This window comes from Hyaena hyaena, unplaced genomic scaffold (assembly GCF_003009895.1).
Source record: "Hyaena hyaena isolate Hyena2069 unplaced genomic scaffold, ASM300989v1 scaffold_1854, whole genome shotgun sequence".
Classification (NCBI taxonomy): domain Eukaryota; kingdom Metazoa; phylum Chordata; class Mammalia; order Carnivora; family Hyaenidae; genus Hyaena; species Hyaena hyaena.
Window position 1 is genome coordinate 53,374 of NW_024082487.1, and position 19,084 is coordinate 72,457.

At 34.9% G+C, this 19,084-nt stretch overlaps 1 protein-coding gene across 1 annotated transcript in view; it reads right to left on the reverse strand.

The window, feature by feature from the left end:
• Positions 1-19,084, reverse strand: part of LOC120226842 (laminin subunit alpha-2-like) — a gene marked incomplete at both ends in the record, with an annotated part of 149,517 nt that overhangs the window by 35,675 nt on the left and 94,758 nt on the right. The window contains 2 exons of the mRNA XM_039225007.1: positions 13,232-13,425; positions 17,730-17,816. Coding sequence (XP_039080938.1) covers positions 13,232-13,425; positions 17,730-17,816 — 281 coding nt within the window. The remainder of the gene's footprint in view (positions 1-13,231; positions 13,426-17,729; positions 17,817-19,084) is intronic.

Consider the following 19,084-nt stretch of genomic DNA (forward strand, 5'->3'; position numbering starts at 1 on the left):
GTTGTTGCTTTAAGCTACTGGATTTTGGAATGGCAACAATACACAACTGGTACTCTTTCCCAAGTTCTGCCAAGTGTGATTTAGAGTTCAAATTCAGATCAGGGACTTACAAATTGAAATACACAGGCTAAAAACAAATATTAGTAAACATTCTGAATTTTATTAGGAGTTATGAAGAATACAGAGGTTCCTTTCCCACTGAGGCCAAGTTCCTCATTGTTATAAAGTTCCATTCAACTTCTAGTGAAGATGGATTTGGGGCAGATGTTCCCAGGACGTAAGCAAACAATTTACTCTTTTTCACTTTCAAGATTATGAAAGATACTTCATAATAGGATGTCTCACCATGTTTTTTAGGGCTGTGTGTTCTTCAGGAATCCTTTGCTAACCCTTCCTCTAATGTATTATAATTGATAACCTTCCTATTTCCAAGAAGAAATTGAGTCAATTCACTGTTAATAGTGTGGCTAGAGGCTCCTCACTGATGGCTCCAGAAATTTCCAGGGAAGTGTTTTCTCAGTGTTCACTTCATACAAGAATAAATCAAGCATGGGAATGCAGAACTAGATCTGATTTACTGTAATACACTACAGAGTAAATTGGTGAGCTAGAATGCCAAGAGGCATGATAAATACTGATTTTTCTCTCATTTATTCTAGCCCCTGACCATCTGTTTTGGTTCCTTATCTTCGGTTGTTGAAATGAAAATGTATTTAATTGCTCTTTCAAGGATTCATACATTCCATTCTATGTCTCTGTGTCCAAAGGTCTATTATTATCCCATTTCTTATGGTCTCTGCATTTGCTTTTTGGGGAACAAAGTATGAGCACATTTCCATAAGTGAGAGGTAAGTTTTATGGTATGCTCCAAGTAATATACTAACATCTGTCCAAATGGGTCAGAAAGACTTATGGGTATGACAGCCATGGGGATTTTTTCAAAGCTTCTATATAAGTCTAGTTCATGCAGTTATAAGATAAACACATGGGAAAATGCGCCTTTTACATAATGGTTTGCTATTTCATCCTGACACAAAATATTTTACTTATACCACAAGCTACTTTTATTTGCCCTGAAAAAGTCTGAAATGTCTGGCGACAAACACTAAAAATGGATGCAAATTAAAACCACATTTAATTCACTATGGGAGGGAAGCTTTGAAGAGTGTATGGAGACATGGAATATTCACATTATGTAAACAATTGTTCTTTAATAAGGGAGCGGTAACTACTCAGTGTAAATTAACACCTATCTTATAATCAGGACCCTCAAAGAACCTCTTCAAACCATTCTATTCAGCAAGAGATAAGGTTATAAAGTGAGATCCTGCCTAAACTGCCTGGGAGCAAAAGCAAATATCTCAAGACTATGATTATATTTTGCATGACTAAATGTTTCTGAGGCTTTGCCTATAAAAGTGTCAGGATAAATTTGTGTCTAATATTAACAAATGCAGTTCTAAATTCAGATCGTTATAGCTGGGCACATGTAAGGGACAAATCATACAGCTGATATTACAGATCGTTCTGTTAGCAATTAGTACAAAATACTGCATTTCTACTGGAGTCCTCCATGCATAATAACTACCGGCTTACTGTCACAAAATATTCACACACTACATCCACACCAAAGAAGCTAAAGCTGAAATGAGTGCATGGAGTATTTTTGAAAAGGCCAAACCCATTAACCAATTTTAGCTAAAGAGACATAAATTGCCCGCTCTAATAAAATAGGGATAAATGAGTAAATATACATTGCTAACAAAAGATACAATATGTGTACTTACAGTCATGGTTTAATTTAACTCTTTTACATTGATAATTCTGGGGATATGGGCTTTATACTTCTCTCTTTTCCCTTTCCTCTTCAAAAAGAAACTTTTAGACTGGCATATGTCTAGGGGTTATTATTATGGAGAAATAATATCTTCTAAATAAAAATTTGGTTTTAAACTGATGGAGAAGGGGTTGTTTTGCCTATTATTTCTTTGAATAAAGGAAAAGGTTCTGTAGGCTTTAGATGAGGCTGATGAACTTGTTCAGGTACCAAGTTATTATATACATTGTATATAATTTATATATTTGATATATAATATACGTTTTATATCTTAGTTTTAACTTAATTTTTAATATTTATACATAAATTTTATTTAATATATGTTCAAAAATTCTGCACATAAGTGTATATATGTGTGTGTATATGTACATATATAAATGTGTGTATATGTATTTATATATGTATATATGTATATATACATATAAACACAAGTTCAGTATGACTCAAGTATGGCTCTTTTTTTTTTTCCCAAAAGAAGAGGAAACTGTTTTGTATGTGGTATAATAATAATGGGATAGTAACTTTTATTTATATATTATTTGCTACATAGCAGGCAATATGTTCTTTCTTGCCATCATTATCTCATTTAATTGTCAGAGCAATTTTGTGAAATAAGTACTATTAATATCCTCATTTAAAAGATGAGAAAAATAGTCATAATCATTGTATTTATGAGTTCATAAATATTTCCATGTGAAAAGTTACAGGAAAAAAATGTAAGGTGGTCATAAAGGGCATTTTCAATGACTTGAAGAGCCTAGAATTAGAGATAATTATAGACAACCGGAATTCAGCCTAACCTAAATATTTCATCAGAAACTGATAAGCTGCACAAAACATCATGTTTTTGAAAAAAAATGGTCAAATAATAACCAGGATGACAATAATGCCTAGAATTTATTCAGCACCTCTTATGAGTAGGTACTTCACAGATATACATACAGTATCTTATTTCCATTTTACTGATGATGAAATGAGATTTAGAAAAGTTAACTAAATGATGCCACACAACTTGCATGTGGCCAGCCAGGGTTCAAGCTTTCTAGAGTCATATGACAGCACATGACAGCATATGCTTCCTAGCATCAGGAGACGGTCTGTTACAGGGACACCACAGAAAAGATAATTCGACTGTCTCATAAGACTTCTTCTGATTTGAAGATCATATGATTTTATTGTTCTTCGAGGTCAATGAACTGCTTGGATCTAGCAGAGTGAAAACTGTAATCATATGGAGTTTACTCTTAAAATAAAGCCTGACAGAAAATAAAAGAGTGATCATCCTCCTGGATATGAAAGTTCAACAGCAAAACTCCTTCCCTTAATAGCACAGCTTTCTCAATATGACCTGCAAACCATTGAGACTGAGCACCAATAACTAGGAAAATTACCTAGAATCAGAGTGATAATTGCTGTTCTACAATCTCATAATCCTGGACCTATGCTAAGTAAGAGGTTGACAACAGACTCAAAGTATCTTCTGTTAACAAAACAGATGCAGATAAAGTACAAAGAGGATGAACAGAAGTTGCTTTTATAGATTCCATGATTTCTTGATTTGAACATGCCATAGTTTAGAGCTGTAGGAAACTACAGGAGTATGTGGAAAACATACTGGCCTTTGAAAAGGAAGCATACTTGGGAACTGAGTGGGAGCAGAAAGAAGGTAGCATTTCAGGGGCTAGGATGGGGGGTGATCACAAGTCCCACAAGCAAAGCCTTAACTCACTAAGTAGCATCTGGAAGTCAACAGATGTTTTCTCAACATCGTTTATTAGGGAATGTCTCATTTTCTTCATAGTGATCCACCCTGTTTCACTATTTTGATCCTGTTCTCATTTATAGGGAGTAATAATTGCCATTAGCAATCATCTCTGGTTAGAGGAGGGCAGCGGTCTGTAGTGATAATATATGGGCCCCTGCATTATCGTGATGAGATCCTTGCTGGCAACTGCATATTAAAAACAACAATCTTGACCACCTCTGCAGATCAGTGTCAAGGGAGGATAAAACGTCAGAGCTTAGCTTTCACCAAGTGGCTGAAAGCTATATATTCTACAGAACTAAGGTGTGCTTATCACATTTAGCTAGGTTTACACCTTAGGTTGCAGGTAAAAAAACCACATTTTATGATTGCTTTTGCAACAGTGGTAAGCATAGCCTCATCTTAAATGTTATATTTTAGATAAATTGTGACTATAAATAATAAAGGTCTTATATTCCTAAATATCTCATATGGAATGAATAAACATAGGAAGCATCAATTTGATATTTATAAAATGCTATTTCAGGCACTCTTTATAGAATAACATCTTGCCAGCAGCTCCTAATTTTAATATCTGTTCTCTATAAGAGTAATATATTTTACTATGCCACTCATAATCTATTTTAAACACCACATGAGTTGTTCTGTGTTAACTCCTGATCTGTAGAAAACAGGACATAAACAAATCCAAGTCTTGTGATTCATAGTACAATGTCTTTCTTGCTCATTCTCAAATTTCAGAAAGGCAGGCGGTTGTTCTCATTTTATAACATGATATGTAAATTGTGAATGAGAGTTGGAAGAGGAGGTTGGATTTGTATTAACCCAACGTATAAGGAGAAGTCCATTCTGGTTTGGAAAGTCTGACAAAATGTGTGTTCAGAACTCACCGACATGTGTAAGGGAAGAATATAACTGTAGAGTCATCCCAAATTATTCCTATTGGAAAAAAATAAAAGGGTCCTGAAAGTTATCTGAGCATGCAGCTAGTGTGTTTTTCACTTTCATAGAAGGCAGGACTCCATGTGACAATCTCTGATGAATAAAAATCTATCATAACTGCCACATAACTATCATAATGTTTTAAATCTTAGAAGAGAGAGTCTCAACAGTTAGGAAGAAAGAGCTATGTACATATTGAAAATACGTACATATTGCCATTTTATATATATAGCACATTTTATATATATATAAATATATTTATATATATTTATATATTTATTTATATATATTTATATAAATATATTTTATATATATAAATATATATATATATTAGCACATTTTATCTTTATTCTTTCTTGAGGCTCTAGGCTCAAGAAGTAAATGAATCAAGAATTGAATTAATTAATGTTGAATATACTGGAAACCCCAGGTTTGCTTTCCATGTCTCACATTGACAGTAAGTATAAAGGAAAAGTCAGATTTGCAAGACAGACCTAGTTTCAAATCATGGGTGTATTAAAAAGTCACTGAATCTTTAAAAAGTCACTTGAATCACCTAAATTAATTTTGTTATCATAATATAGGGATGGTACAATAATTAAAAGAAAAGCATATAATATAGTGTCTGGCAGGTGGTAAACTCCCAATGCAGGTGAACCTTTAAGGAATTACTATTATGATGAACCATGTGTGCAGAAGGGGGCTTTGGAGAATGACTAGAATCTGAAGGCATATGTATTGGTTATATATGCCCAGGCACTGACTCTGATTGGTGAGGTTGATATCCTTGGAGGGTTGAATTTGGCTCCCTATGAGAGACTCTGCTGTCTAAATATTTACTATTAGGGACACAGATTATTGGTGTAAATTCCTCATGACAGTAATGGAAATTCCACGTACAAAAGGCCTGTGTCCTACGAGAAGTTCACCATTTTGGATCCCAAAAAAATTCTAGCTTGCTCACTGCCAATTATCCATGGCAGCTACACGTCTATTCTAGGGACTTAGGTGCTCCAAGGAAGTTTGTCCATGATTTCTTAATTTGCTGTGTTGTACAATCTCTACAGCACAATTTTATAGCCTTTGTTAAATAAATTAATTGTGTAACTAACTGTACAGTGAGTATATAGACTCTTCCCATCAATATGCAGCTCTCTTAAGATAATGCAATGCTCATGCCTGGGTCATTTATTGTGCTTTTTTCTTTTTCTTTTTTTTTTAATATACAAGTCCACAATGGGGCCAAATGAAATTACGTTTTCTAGAAAATTAACAAAATTAACTACCTAATGAGTGCTACTCACCTGAGTGCTAATTTATTATCTAATAGGAAAAACAAGTTATTTTTTATAGTCCGTATCATGTTAACAGCACCACGTTATCTCCTTTCTTCATCAAGATAACATGGGCTCTAAGCTCAGAAGAGGTTTTTCTCAGAAGACATTTCTCTTGCTACATCCATTTCCTCTAACCCAAACCGAGCTACCTTCATCCACTCCCACTCACAGGCCTTATAAAATCCCACTGTAATCACATATGATAAACAGGCCCTGTGCATCAAAGATGCCGGTGAATCATTCTTTGGTTTCTTGCTCTGATTTAGCTTAAGGATATAGAAAGATATTAAAAAGAGATTTGAAGAGAAGTCAGCTATGTCCTTATTTGTGTCTTGATTAATTATCTCATCTCAAAACTACTAGTAGAAACTGAGTCCTGGAAAAGGCCAACATAATAGAAGCATGGCATATTTTTTCACAACAGGGAAAATTTTTAAATATGAGAAAAGAAGAAAAGTCTAAAGATATTCTATGTAACAATCCTTACAGTTAAACTAATAGGGTAAAGAGTAAACATTTCTAGAAATCGAAATCGCTAATGTTTAAGAGCAACATAAGGACAATCTACACAGCATTTATAAAAATCTTAAAATATAAAAGAAATATTTCATTTGTTTATAAAATAATTATAAACACTTAAGAAAAGGTGTCTATCTATAAAAGAAATCCCCATAACTTAACATTTCTTTGATACGAGAAAGACATCACTGTTAGTTAATCTCCAGAAGAATATTAAAATTCCCTGGACACAGCAATTGAACTGAATATCATGTAGAGCAATGGGAAATACAATTCTCTGTGGGACAAGAATAATGCAAATGAACACTATAAGGCTAATGTAACTCTAACTGAAGTACTGGCACTTCTGTTACCACATGGGACCCTGGGAGATTTGAAATGCACTGATGTGAAAGAAAAAAAAATGAGTTGAGTTTTCTTATAAATTTACTTAAATGTATATAAAGTATTAATCACCAACAGAATAAGAAAATAGAGCCACTGTTGTTAATGGCAGAATGACAATTCCCTTTAAAATAAATGTTCAGAAAATAATCCCATTATTTTATCTTTTACAGACTTTAATGTATTACTGTAATTTTTGTGCTTAACATCAAATGTGATCTTTATTTTTAAAAAAAATTTTAATGTTATATTTATTTCTGAGAGAGAGAGTGAGACAGCGTGAGCAGGGGAAGGTCAGAGAGAGAGGGAGACACAGAATCTGAAACAGCCTCCAGGCTCTGAGCTAGCTGTCAGCACAGAGCCCTACGCGGGGCTCGAACCCATGAACCGTGAGATCATGACTGAGCTGAAGTCGGACGCTTAACCGACTGAGCCACCCAGGTGCCCCAAATGTGATTTTTATCTTTCAAGTTTACTTCTGTATAATTAAGAAAATCGATGATTTAGGGATATGTGGGTGATTTAGTTAGGTGTCTGACTCTTGATTTCGGCTTAGGTCATGATCTCATGGTTTGTGGGTTGGAGCCTCATGTTCCACACTGACAGAACAGAGACCGCTTGGGATTCTCTTTCCCTTTGCCTCCTACCCCCCAACTCACTCATGTGTGCATGCACACTATTCTCTCTCTCTTTCTCAAAATAAATAAATAAATTTAAAAATTTTTTGAAATAACAGAAAATTATAATTTAAAACTCAAGAACTGTTTACATTAGTGTTTATATTTGGAGCATCTATATATTATTTAGTTAAATATATCACAATATATTAAAACTAACTCAATTACATTAGAAGTTGGCTTCAATTATTATTAAAATATGTCATTATACTTGAAAAGAATGTATTTGTATATAATCAATAACTGAATATGATAATGTGCATGTATCTTATATGTTACACTTTATCTTTCCCTCCCTTCAGCCTTGAAATTTATGTTTATTTTAAATGTGATACAATTTCATGTTTGCAATGCATTGAAAAAGCAATTAAAAACCTATGTCCCTAAATGTAACCAGTGTTTACCTTTTTTGGCATATTTTATTTTATTTTTAAAAAATTTTTTAATGTTAATTTTTGAGAGAGAGAGAAAGAGAGAGCGAGCGCAGGGGAAGGGCAGAGAGAGGGAATCACAGAATCAGAAGCAGACTCCAGGCTCTGACTGTCAGTACAGAGTCTGATGCAGGGCTCAAACTCACAAACTGCAAGATCATTACCTGAGCAGAAGTCAGATACTTAACCAAACTGAACCACTCAGGTGCCCCTTTTGGTATATTTTAGAAGCCAGCTTTAATACCAGGAGACTAAACAATAAATTGGTCAATGAAGAAATCAAAGAAAAAATACGAAAATAGATGGAAACATATAAAAATAAAACACATGGTACGAAATCCTTGGAATGCAGCAGAGGCAGTTCTAAGAGGGAGGTTTCCAGCAATACAGGCCTACCTCAGGTCACAAGAAAAATCTTAAATTAACAACATCACCTTACATTGAAAAGAGCTAGATAAAGAAGAAAAAACAAAATCCAAAGCTAGTAGAAGAAAGGAAATAATAAAGATTAAAACAGAAATAAATGAAGTAGAGACTGAAGAAAAACAATAAAAATGATCAATGAAATTAAGAGCTTGTTCTTTAAAAAGATAAACAAAATTGAAAAGACTTTAGACAGATTCATCAAGAAAAGAAGAAAGGATTCAAATAAATAAAATCAGAAATGAAAGAGGATAAATAACAACTGACTCCAGAGAAGTTATAAGAGAATACTATGAAAAAGTATGTCAACAAATTGAGGCAATCTGAAAGAAATGGTTAATTTCCTATAAACCTATAATCTTCCAAAAGTAAATCAGGAAGATACAGAAAATATGAATAGACCAATTCTAAAAAATTTTTTAATGTTTTTTATTTATTTCTAGGAGAGAGAAAGACAGCGTGAGCAGGAGAGGGTCAGAGAGAGAGGGAGTGACAGACTCTGAAACAGGCTCCAGGCTCTGAGCTGGCAGTCAGCACAGAGCCCGACGCGGGGCTCGAACCCACGAACCGCGAGATCATGACCTAAGCGAAAGTCGGACACTTAACCGACTAAGCCACCCAGGCGCCCCATGAATAGACCAATTCTAAGTAATCAAATTGAATTAGTAAAGTCCCCCAAAACAAAAATCCAAGACCAGATGGCTACACAAATCTACCAAACATTTAAAGAAGAATAAATACCTATTCTCCTCACAGTATTCCAAAAAATAGAAGAGCAAGGAAAACTTCCAAATTTATCCTATGAGGCCAGTACTAAATTAACCTGATACCAAAACCAGACAAAGATACAAAGAAAAGAGAAAAGCAGGTCAATATCTCTGATGATAATAGAATGTAAAAATTCTCAACAAAATATTACCAAACTAAAATCAACAACCCATTAAAAAATAATTCAAGTGAGAGTTATTCCAGGGATGCAATATCCAAAACTCAATCAGTATATGGGTGCCTGGGTGGCTCAGTTGGTTAAGTGTCTGACTTTTGATTTTGGCTCATGTCATGATTTGATGATTTGTGAGACCAAGTCCCATGTTGGGCTGAGTGCTGACAGCAGAAAGCCGGGTTGGGATACTCTCCTTTCCATTCTGCCCCTCCTCCCAAACAAATAAATAAATATTAAAAAATTATTTTAAAAATCAGTATAAGATATCATATTATAAGATAAAGGGAAAAAAGACACATGATCATTCCAATATATGCAGAAAAAGCATTTGACAAAATACAATATCCACTCATAATAAAAACTCTCAACAAAGTACATTTAGTGAGAATATGCCTCAACATAATAAAAGCTCAACATAAAAAAACCAACAGTTATTCATACTCAATGGTGAAAAACTGAGAGCTTTCCCTTAATATCAGGAACAAACAAAGATGTCCACAGTCACCACTTTTCATTCAACATAGTGTCAGACGTCCTAGCTAATAACAATGAGACAAGAAGAAGACAAAAGGCAGCCATTGATAAGAAGGAAGTAAAACTGTCACTACTTGCAGATTGACATGATACTATACATAGAAAACCTTAAAGGCTCCACCAAAAAACTGTTAGTACTGACAAATAAACTCAGTAAATTTCCTGGGTACAAAATTAATATACATAAATATAAATCAGTTGCATTTCTTTATTTTTCCTTTTATATGTTTATTTATTTTTGAGAGACAGAGAGAGACAGAGCAGAGCAGCAGAGAGAGAGAGACACACAAATCTGAAGTAGGCTCCAGGCTCTGAGCTGTCAGCATAGAGCCCAATACAGGGCTCGAACTCATGGACCACGACATCATGACCTGAGCCAAAGTTGGATGCCCAACCAACTGAGCCACCCAGGTGCTCCAATCAGTTGCATTTCTATGCACTAATAATGAAGTAATACAATAAGAAAGTAATCTCACTTACAATTTGACCAAATATAATAAAATATATGGGCATAAACTTAAGGAGGTGAAAGACCTGTACTCTAAAACACTGATGAAAGAAATTTAAGATGACACAAATTGGAAGACACCCCCATGCTCATGGACTGGAAAAATTAATATTGTTAAAATGTCTGTACTACCCAAGACAATCAGATTTGATGAAATCCATCTCAAAATACCAATAGCATTTTTCACAGAAATAGAACAAATTATACTAAAATTTTCATGGAACTACAAAAGACTCCAAATAGCCCAAGCAATCTTGAGAAGGAAGAACAAAGCTAGACATATCACAATCTTAGATATCAAGATATACCAAAAGCTGTAGTAATCAAAACAGTATTAGCTGGCACAACAGACACATAGATCAATGGAACAGAATAAAGAGTCCAAAGAAAATGACAGGCTTATATAGTGAGTTAATCAACAACAAAGAAGGCAAAACTATAAAATGGGGGAAAGACAGTATATTCAACAACTGCTGTTGGTAAAACTGGATAGCTACAAGGAAAAGAATAAAACTGGACCACTTTCTTGTATCATACAGAAAAATAAACTCGAAATGGATTAAAGACCTATCTGTGATATCTGAAACCATAAAATTCCTTGAGGAAGATATAAGCATTACTTCTTTGACACTGGCCTTAGCAACATTTTCTAGATATGTCTTTTCAGGCAAGGTAAACAAAAGAAAAGATAAACTGTTGGGATTACACCAAAATAAAAAGCTTTCGCACATCAAAGGAAACAACCAACCAAACTAAAAGACAACCTACTAAATGGGAGAAGATATTTCCAAGTGATATATCTGATAAGAAGCTAATATACAAAACATACAAAAAATACTTCTACACTCAACAGTAAAAAACCAAACAATCCAATTAAAAGTTAACAGAGATGGGGCACCTAGGTGGCTCAGTCAGTTGGGCATTCAACTTTGGCTCAGGTCATGATCTCATGGTTCGTGGGTTTGAGCCCCGCGTCGGGCCCTGTGCTGACAGCTCAGAGCCTGGAGCCTGCTTCAGATTCTGTGTCTCCCTCTCTCTGGCCCTCCCCTGCTCACGCTGTCTCTATCTCTCTCTCTCAAAAATAAATAAAGCATTAAAAAATTAAAAAAAAATCAACAGAGGATCTGAGTAGACATTCTTCCAAAGAGGACCTACAGATGGTGAACAGATACATGAAAAGCTGCTCAACATTACTAATCAGGGATATGCAAATCAAAACCAAGATGAGATATCACCTTATACCTGTCAGAATGGCTAGAAAAAAAAAAGGCAAAAAATAACAAATAATTATTGGGGAGGATGCAGAGATAAAGGAATTGTTGTTCTTTGTTGGTGGGAATGTAAAACGTTATAGTCACTGTGGAAAACAGAATTGAGGTTCCTCGAAAAATTAAAAATAGAGATACCATATGATCTAGTAATTCTACCACTGGGTATTTAGCCAAAGAAAATGAAAATACTAATTCAAAACATATATGCAACTCTATGTCTATTGATAGATAAATGTGTCAAGAAGGTGTGGTATATAGACACAGTAGAACACTATTCAGCCATAAAGAAGAATGAAATCTTGCCATTTGTAACTACATGGATGGACCTAGAGGGTACTGAGCTAAATGAAATATGTCAGACAGAGAAAGCCAAATACCATAAGATTTCACTTATAAGTGGAATCTAAGAAATGTAACAAACCAAAAAATCAAACTCTTACATACGAATAAACTGATAATGGGCAGAAAGGTTGTAGGGGAATGTGTGAAATAGATTAAGGGGATTACAGGGTACAAATTTTTAATTATAAAATAAGTAAGTCATGGGGGTGGAAAGCATAGCATAGAGAATATAGTAAATAATATTTAACAACACTGTTTGGTGACAGATAGTGACTATGCTAATGGTGACCACGAGAAATGTACAGTAGTGATGAATCAATATGCTGTTCACTTGAAACTAATATAACATTGTATGTTAATTATACTTCAAAACCATACATTCATACATACATGCTAGCCAGCCTTAGCTTTTAAGAAAATTCTTATAAAACTGGAGCACAAACAAAAATTTTAATTAAAACACTATCAAGATTTAGACACACATGAGATGTTAAAACCAGAAATAGTGGCATGCATAAGTACACTAAAATAGGTAAGTATTGAAATAACAGCGACTCAAAATTTTACATTCTATTTTTTAAAAAAATAATTCAGACCACTAATGTAAATTCCCTTAAGGCAAATAATAACATAACAGTCCCTCCCTAAATTTATCAATAACTTAATTTTAGATTATATCTGACATAATCTATTATATTTAGCACTGATATTCAATGCACTTTCTGTAGGGCATCACTGAATTCAGTAGCAGTTATAAAAAAAAAGAGAGCAAACTGTTCTCCATTTACTATACCTATGAGTAAAAATACTCATTCACTGTCACTGCTTCCAGGATCTGCAGTTCAAGAGAAAGTTATGAAGCAGTATGCCCATGGATTTCTCCACAAGCTAGGAAAGAAAAGTCAGTAGTAATTCAAGGCCTAAAGTGTCTGTCCAGCCTATTACCAATTCAGGAGGATTCTGAAAAATGAAATGAACCCAGATCTCTAATCTGTCACAAAGGCTGTGCCAACCTTATGTAAAACTGCAAACTCCCAGATGGATGGACAAAATCAAATAAAATACGCCTCCGGGAGCTTTGTTGTACGTCTTCCCGTAACTGACTACAGCCTGCTGAGGATTTTCTCAGCTGTCTTGGCTCAGTGGGATAGAGACAAAAACAGCAGGCAAACAGCGTAAGGTAGATAGTGTCAGAAAGAATGAAGAATAGCATTAGCTATTGCAGAAAAGAAAAAAAAAGAGTCAGTCTTTCTCCTTGGAAAGGAGACAGCAAGGGACCAAAGGCCCCCAGAATTAATGGCAGAGTTAGTATACGTACACACACACTCCGCGCCCTCGCGTGCATGCCAGTGCTTGCAGCCGTCACACTTCGGCCCTGTGGCTCCAGGTCGGCACGTGCAGAGCCCTGTGATAGGGTCACAGGGGACAGGCAGCGAGCCATGGGGGTCACACTCACATTCTTGGCAGGAACCTCCAGGGCTGCTGGGGCTGCCAGTATAGCCAGGGGCACACCTGGATTTCAATAGTGAGAAAGCAGAACAGATTAATAGTAAGTCCCATCTCTGAATTGTGTTTGGGTTGCATTGGATGAATCAAAACTGATACCAAGAGTCAATAGATCAGGAGCCAGCAAACTTTTCCTGTAAAGAACCAGACAGTACATATTTTAGGCTTTTACAGATCAAGATGCAAAATCAAAATCATTCGGAGAGAAAGAAATACATTCGCAAACATTTTTTTGGTTGGTTGATGGAACACAAAACAAAATGATAATAATAATAAACTACAAATTATTTTGCAATACTAATCTATTAATGTGAAATCAACCTACCAATGAGAAAAACGAAGCTCTTATTAAGGTTTCAAGTTTACCTAACTAGGGCTCAAAGTTAGTGCCTCCCATCATCGTATTAATTGTAACTGTTTGCCTGTAACGACATTCTTAGCTTACAGTGCCATACAGAATTAGGCAATGGGCCAAATTTTGTGGGCCAGTTTGCCCACCATTGCTGTAGGTCATAAAGATTGTTTTGAAGCCTTCTTCTTAAATTAGAAACATTGACATCTGGGCTTTCCAAGACTCTTGTATTTAAGATGAAAATGACCAAATATTCAACCCACTAATTTTATTAATGAGCAAAATGAAGTAAGTGGCAATAAACTACTAGACTTTCTATTTAACTTTATTGGTTTTTCTATCACATCTTTCTTAAGATGGATTTTTCATTATATATAAAAGAAAGTGGGTTAATGTTATGCAAATAAATAACACTCATTTGAGAAATTAGAAAGAAAATCCAACTGGATGAACCCCAAATGAAATCAGTCATGGACTATTCCACCCATTCATACATCCATTCACCTGAGTATGAGATGCTCACTAAGACCATATGCCCTGGGTCAACCAGTATGGGTAACACATAACTTTTGCCCTGATTTAATTAAAAAAAACCCACTTCTTGTTTCTCTTTAAAGTCTCCCAGTTTGGACAATAAATATATGGTCAGCTAATATAATCAACACCCAGAGTTTTCGTTGCAGAGACAAGCATGGGAGGCTAAAGCCAAAAATTATGAACATTAATTAGGCAGACAATCCTGAAGTATCTTCAGTGGCCTGGGAGTGTGGAAATTTGCACAGTTGATTCTGAGTGTTAATTTATCTCATGCTGATTAGAAAAGGCAAAGCAAAAAAAAAAAAGTTATCTATAACAAGGCTTTTATAGATTTTAGTTTTAATTGTTATTTTATTTTCAGTGTAAGATTATAAATGCTCCATAAAAGTACTATTTAAGTAAGTCCACTTAAATGATTTCTTACCATTTGCAGGTTATAAGAATTCTACTCTAAGCAGTTTCAGATTGATTAAAGGCTCAAAGAATTTATTACAGAAATACCGAAGATAAAACACAGGGAGGGGTTTCTATATTACATGAACATTCAAGACATATAAGCAATTTTAGGCCTGAGCTGATGAGCTTAGGCAGGTCATAAGGTGATTCAAATGATTTAAGAAACTCTCAGAAGTGGAACAAATTTATTTGGAAAGTTACAATAAAAATTTAAGCAAGACCTTTGGTTTAATTTAGCTGAATAAAAGCAATTTTTCAGGGAAATATAAGTTGATCATTTATGTTAGAGATGATGAATGAAAAGCTGTAACAACATTTGAGACTGTGAAAAAAATTCAAGCCATTCACTTCTGATAGTATACTATCTGAACTGTCAACTCCTATTGACTAAACATTAGTGGATATTAAAATAATAAATTTTCTATAATGACTTTGCCTTATGACAGTAATTGTCATTTCAGGGCACCCTTACAGTCTTTTCTGTATACATGCTTTCATAGATAATGGTAACTCCAATTTATAAATGTAGTATACTATTGAACATTCTTTTTTTTATAAATTACCACAGATAATACCCTTGGTGTCCAGGGATGCTTCTAGTCATCATTCTACTCATATTTACAAGGACATGAAATCAATATTAGCCTAACCATGAATACCAAAGCATACTGGTGGGTATTACAAATATATATAGTCAAATGTTATACATATCTCCAAACAAATAGAAATATTTTTGGATTTTGTATTGCTTTGAATTATTTAGTTGTTAATTTCTATTGGCATGGAAGTTGTGAATGTACTATATACATATCTATATATGTATATAACTAGTGGATATTCTGTTTAGAGTTATCACATATAGAATTATTTGGAAATATATTTTGCAACCTTGTAGAAACTTCACTGGAATTTATAAAATTTAGGTTTGTAATTATTTCGTTATCTATTATTTGCATTATTAACACAACCATTGCTGGTTATATAAAAAGACTTTTATTTTTTAATTTTTTTAAATTTGAAGATGTTTTTAAGTTTATTTATTTTTGAGAGAGAGAGTGTGAGCAAGATCAGGGAAGGGGCAGAGAAAGATAAGGAGAGAGAGAATTCAGGCTACACTGTCAGCCCAGAGCTTGACATGGAGCTCAATCTCATGAACCATGAGATCATGACCTGGGCTGAAACCAGCAACTGGATGCTTAACCAACTGAGCCACCCACCCAGGTGTCCCATAATTTTTTTTTCTTTGAGAGAGAGAACATGAGCAGAGGAGAGGGGCAGAGGGAGAGAGACAGAGAGAGAATGAGAGAGAATCTTAAATATGCTCCATTTTCAGTGCAGAGCCCAATGTGGGGCTCCATCTCACAACTCAGGTATCATGACCCAAGCCAAAATTGAGTCAAATGCTCAACCTACTGAGCCAACCAGGCACCCCTAAAAGAAAGCATTTAAATGAGTGATGATTTAATTAATTAATATCGGTTTATATTTGCAAAGAGATTGACAATTTAAGGAAGTGTTCCTAGAAGAAACCAGCAAAGGAGTGGGTCAAGCAAGACACAGAAAAGAAAGGAAACAAGGGTATGGTTTTAGGTGATATCCCAGTCTTAGCCTAATTCCACAGAAAGATCTGGAATAACTATAAGCATAAGCATAAGCATCTGGATTTTGTACTCCCACACTAGTCATTGGCTATGGGCCACTGGAGGAAAGTGGGGTAAATTCTTGATCATTTTTGCCCCTCTTATGGGAGATGAGGTTTCCATGTAGGCATGGAGGCAGGGCACCAACAGTATCCTCTACACATCTGATCTTCACAATTTTAGTGTAAAGTGAGTAGAGCATAAGCTATTCTGATACTACAGATGAGAAAATGGGTCCTAGCTAAGTTGGTAAAGCTAGCCCATGTCCATGAATAAAAACTTTATATTGGTATCAATTAATGCAAATTATCATGTGTGTATAAGGTAGTTAATATTAGTTACTTTGGAGATAATACCTAAAACATACTAAAAGTGGTTGTGATAAGCTTCAATATCCAAGATCTTATGGAAAATATGGACCCAGAAGGTACTAATTACAACCTAACTAGATAGTCTGAAATTGTTTCTTAATTTACACAAGAAATTGGTTAATTGGTTCTTAATTTACCATTTGTATTACAGTTAGTATTCTATTTAATAGCTACATAAATACATTATCAGATTCTGTAAGAAAAAAAATATGGTGAACCAGAGGGGAGGTGGGTGGGGGGATGGGTTAATAGATGATGGGGTTTAAGGAATCCACTTGTGATAAGCAACGGGTGTTGTATCTAAGTATTGGGTCACTAATTTGTACACCTCAAATTAATATTACGCTGTAGGTTAACTACCTGGAATTTAAATAAAAACTTTTTAAAAAGCTTAAAAAAATAAGACGAGAGGAAGCATTTAAATAATATGGTTTGCTTACTGGAAAAGAGAACCAAATAACACTTTATTGTTTGTGTTGTTCTAATGAAGAATGCTTGTTACACTCATATTATGAATTATGTGTGCACTTGGTGGTATGGTGCCACAGTGCTCAGAACAGTGACATGAACACAGTTAAGAGTTAGCCAGTAGTTTCCAGTGAATTAAGATAAGAATTATGTGTAACCAGCTTTTTATTACTGTTAACTGCTGATAATATGCATATGTGTAGATATGTGCACACTAGACATATACATGTACACTAAATATAGATATATAGATATGTATACACTAAAATATAAATTATGTAATTGTGAAATCATTTGGAATCCTCGAAAAAGCCTCGGATGGAAATAAACACCTTTCTTTGGAGAAAGTCTATAGATATAAAAGTAAAAATAGTTTTGGAATCATATGAACTACCAGGGAAAATGAAAATAAACTGTGAATATAAGGGATAGTTTTCTATTGTGACCTGTGATTGTATGATCTCTATGTTTTATGACTGTTCCTACCGTTCACAGTACTGGCCTTCGTATCCACGTGGGCAGGCTGTGCAGCGGTAATCATCGTGGCCTTCCATGACACAAGAAGGGCTGAAACTGAATCAGAAAGAAAAAAAAAAAAAGACAGTAAAAAATCTTTTAACCTATTTATTTCATAGATTTAAGTAATTCTTGGGGCACCTGGGTGGCTCTGTTGGTTCAGCATCCGACTTTGGGTCAGGTCATGATCTCTTGGTTCACGGGTTCCAGCCCCATGTCGGGCTCTGTGCTGACAGCTCAGAGCCTGGAGCGTTTTACAGATTCTGTGTCTCCCTCTTCTCTGCCCCTCCCCCACTCTCATTCTGTTTCACTTTGTCTCAAAAATAAATAAACATTAAAAAATAATTTTAATGGGGGAGCCTGGGTGGCTTAGTCGGTTAAGCGTCCGACTTTCGCTTGGGTCATGATCTCGCGGTTCGTGGGTTCGAGCCCCGCGTCGGGCTCTGTGCTGACTGCCGGCTCAGGGCCTGGAGCCTGTTTCAGTCTGTGACTCCCTCTCTCTCTGACCCTCCCCTGCTCGCACTGTCTCTCTCTCTCTCTCCTAGAAATAAATAAAACATTAAAAAATTAAAAAAAATAATAATAATTTTAATGGGTCATCTGGGTGGCTCAGTCGATTAAGTGGCTGACTTCAGCTCAGCTCATGATCTCACGGTTGGTGGGTTTAAGTCCCGCATTGGGCTCTGTACTGACAGCTCAGAGCCTGGAGCCTGCTTCGGATTCTGTGTCTCCCTCTCTCTCTACCTCTTCCCCGCTCATGCTTTATCTCTCTCTCTCAAAAATGAACAAGCATTAAAAATTAAAACAAAATAATTTTAAGTAATTCTATCCATTATCTAGATGATTGAAATTTAACTTGGGATGGTAAAAATGCTGTATTTATAATTATTTATAAGTTTTTATTCAAGGGTAGGATATCACAACTAAACACTACCCATAATAGTCAACAAAAAATATGGTGGGTTTTTAATGAATTTGCAATGCCTCACACTGACTATGTAAACATTCTGAAATTTTAATAATTATACAACAACCATAAACATTAGTAAGCATATTAAACATTCAGTAAAAGTGTCTTATTTCCCATGAATTGAAAGAAAAATATGACTAGAATTCGTGCACATTTGTCTGATAGCAGAATAAGTATTACTGAATATTTTTCAAGTAAAAAACAATGGTCCTAAAACTATATACTTTTTTTTCTGAAAACTTGACCCAAATTGCCACTAGCCCTTGAACACATAAAGTGTGAATAAATATTTCACTTAAAATAAGAGTGCCTTTTCTAATTTACCCATGGATTTCAAACTAAATTTTTTTTAAAC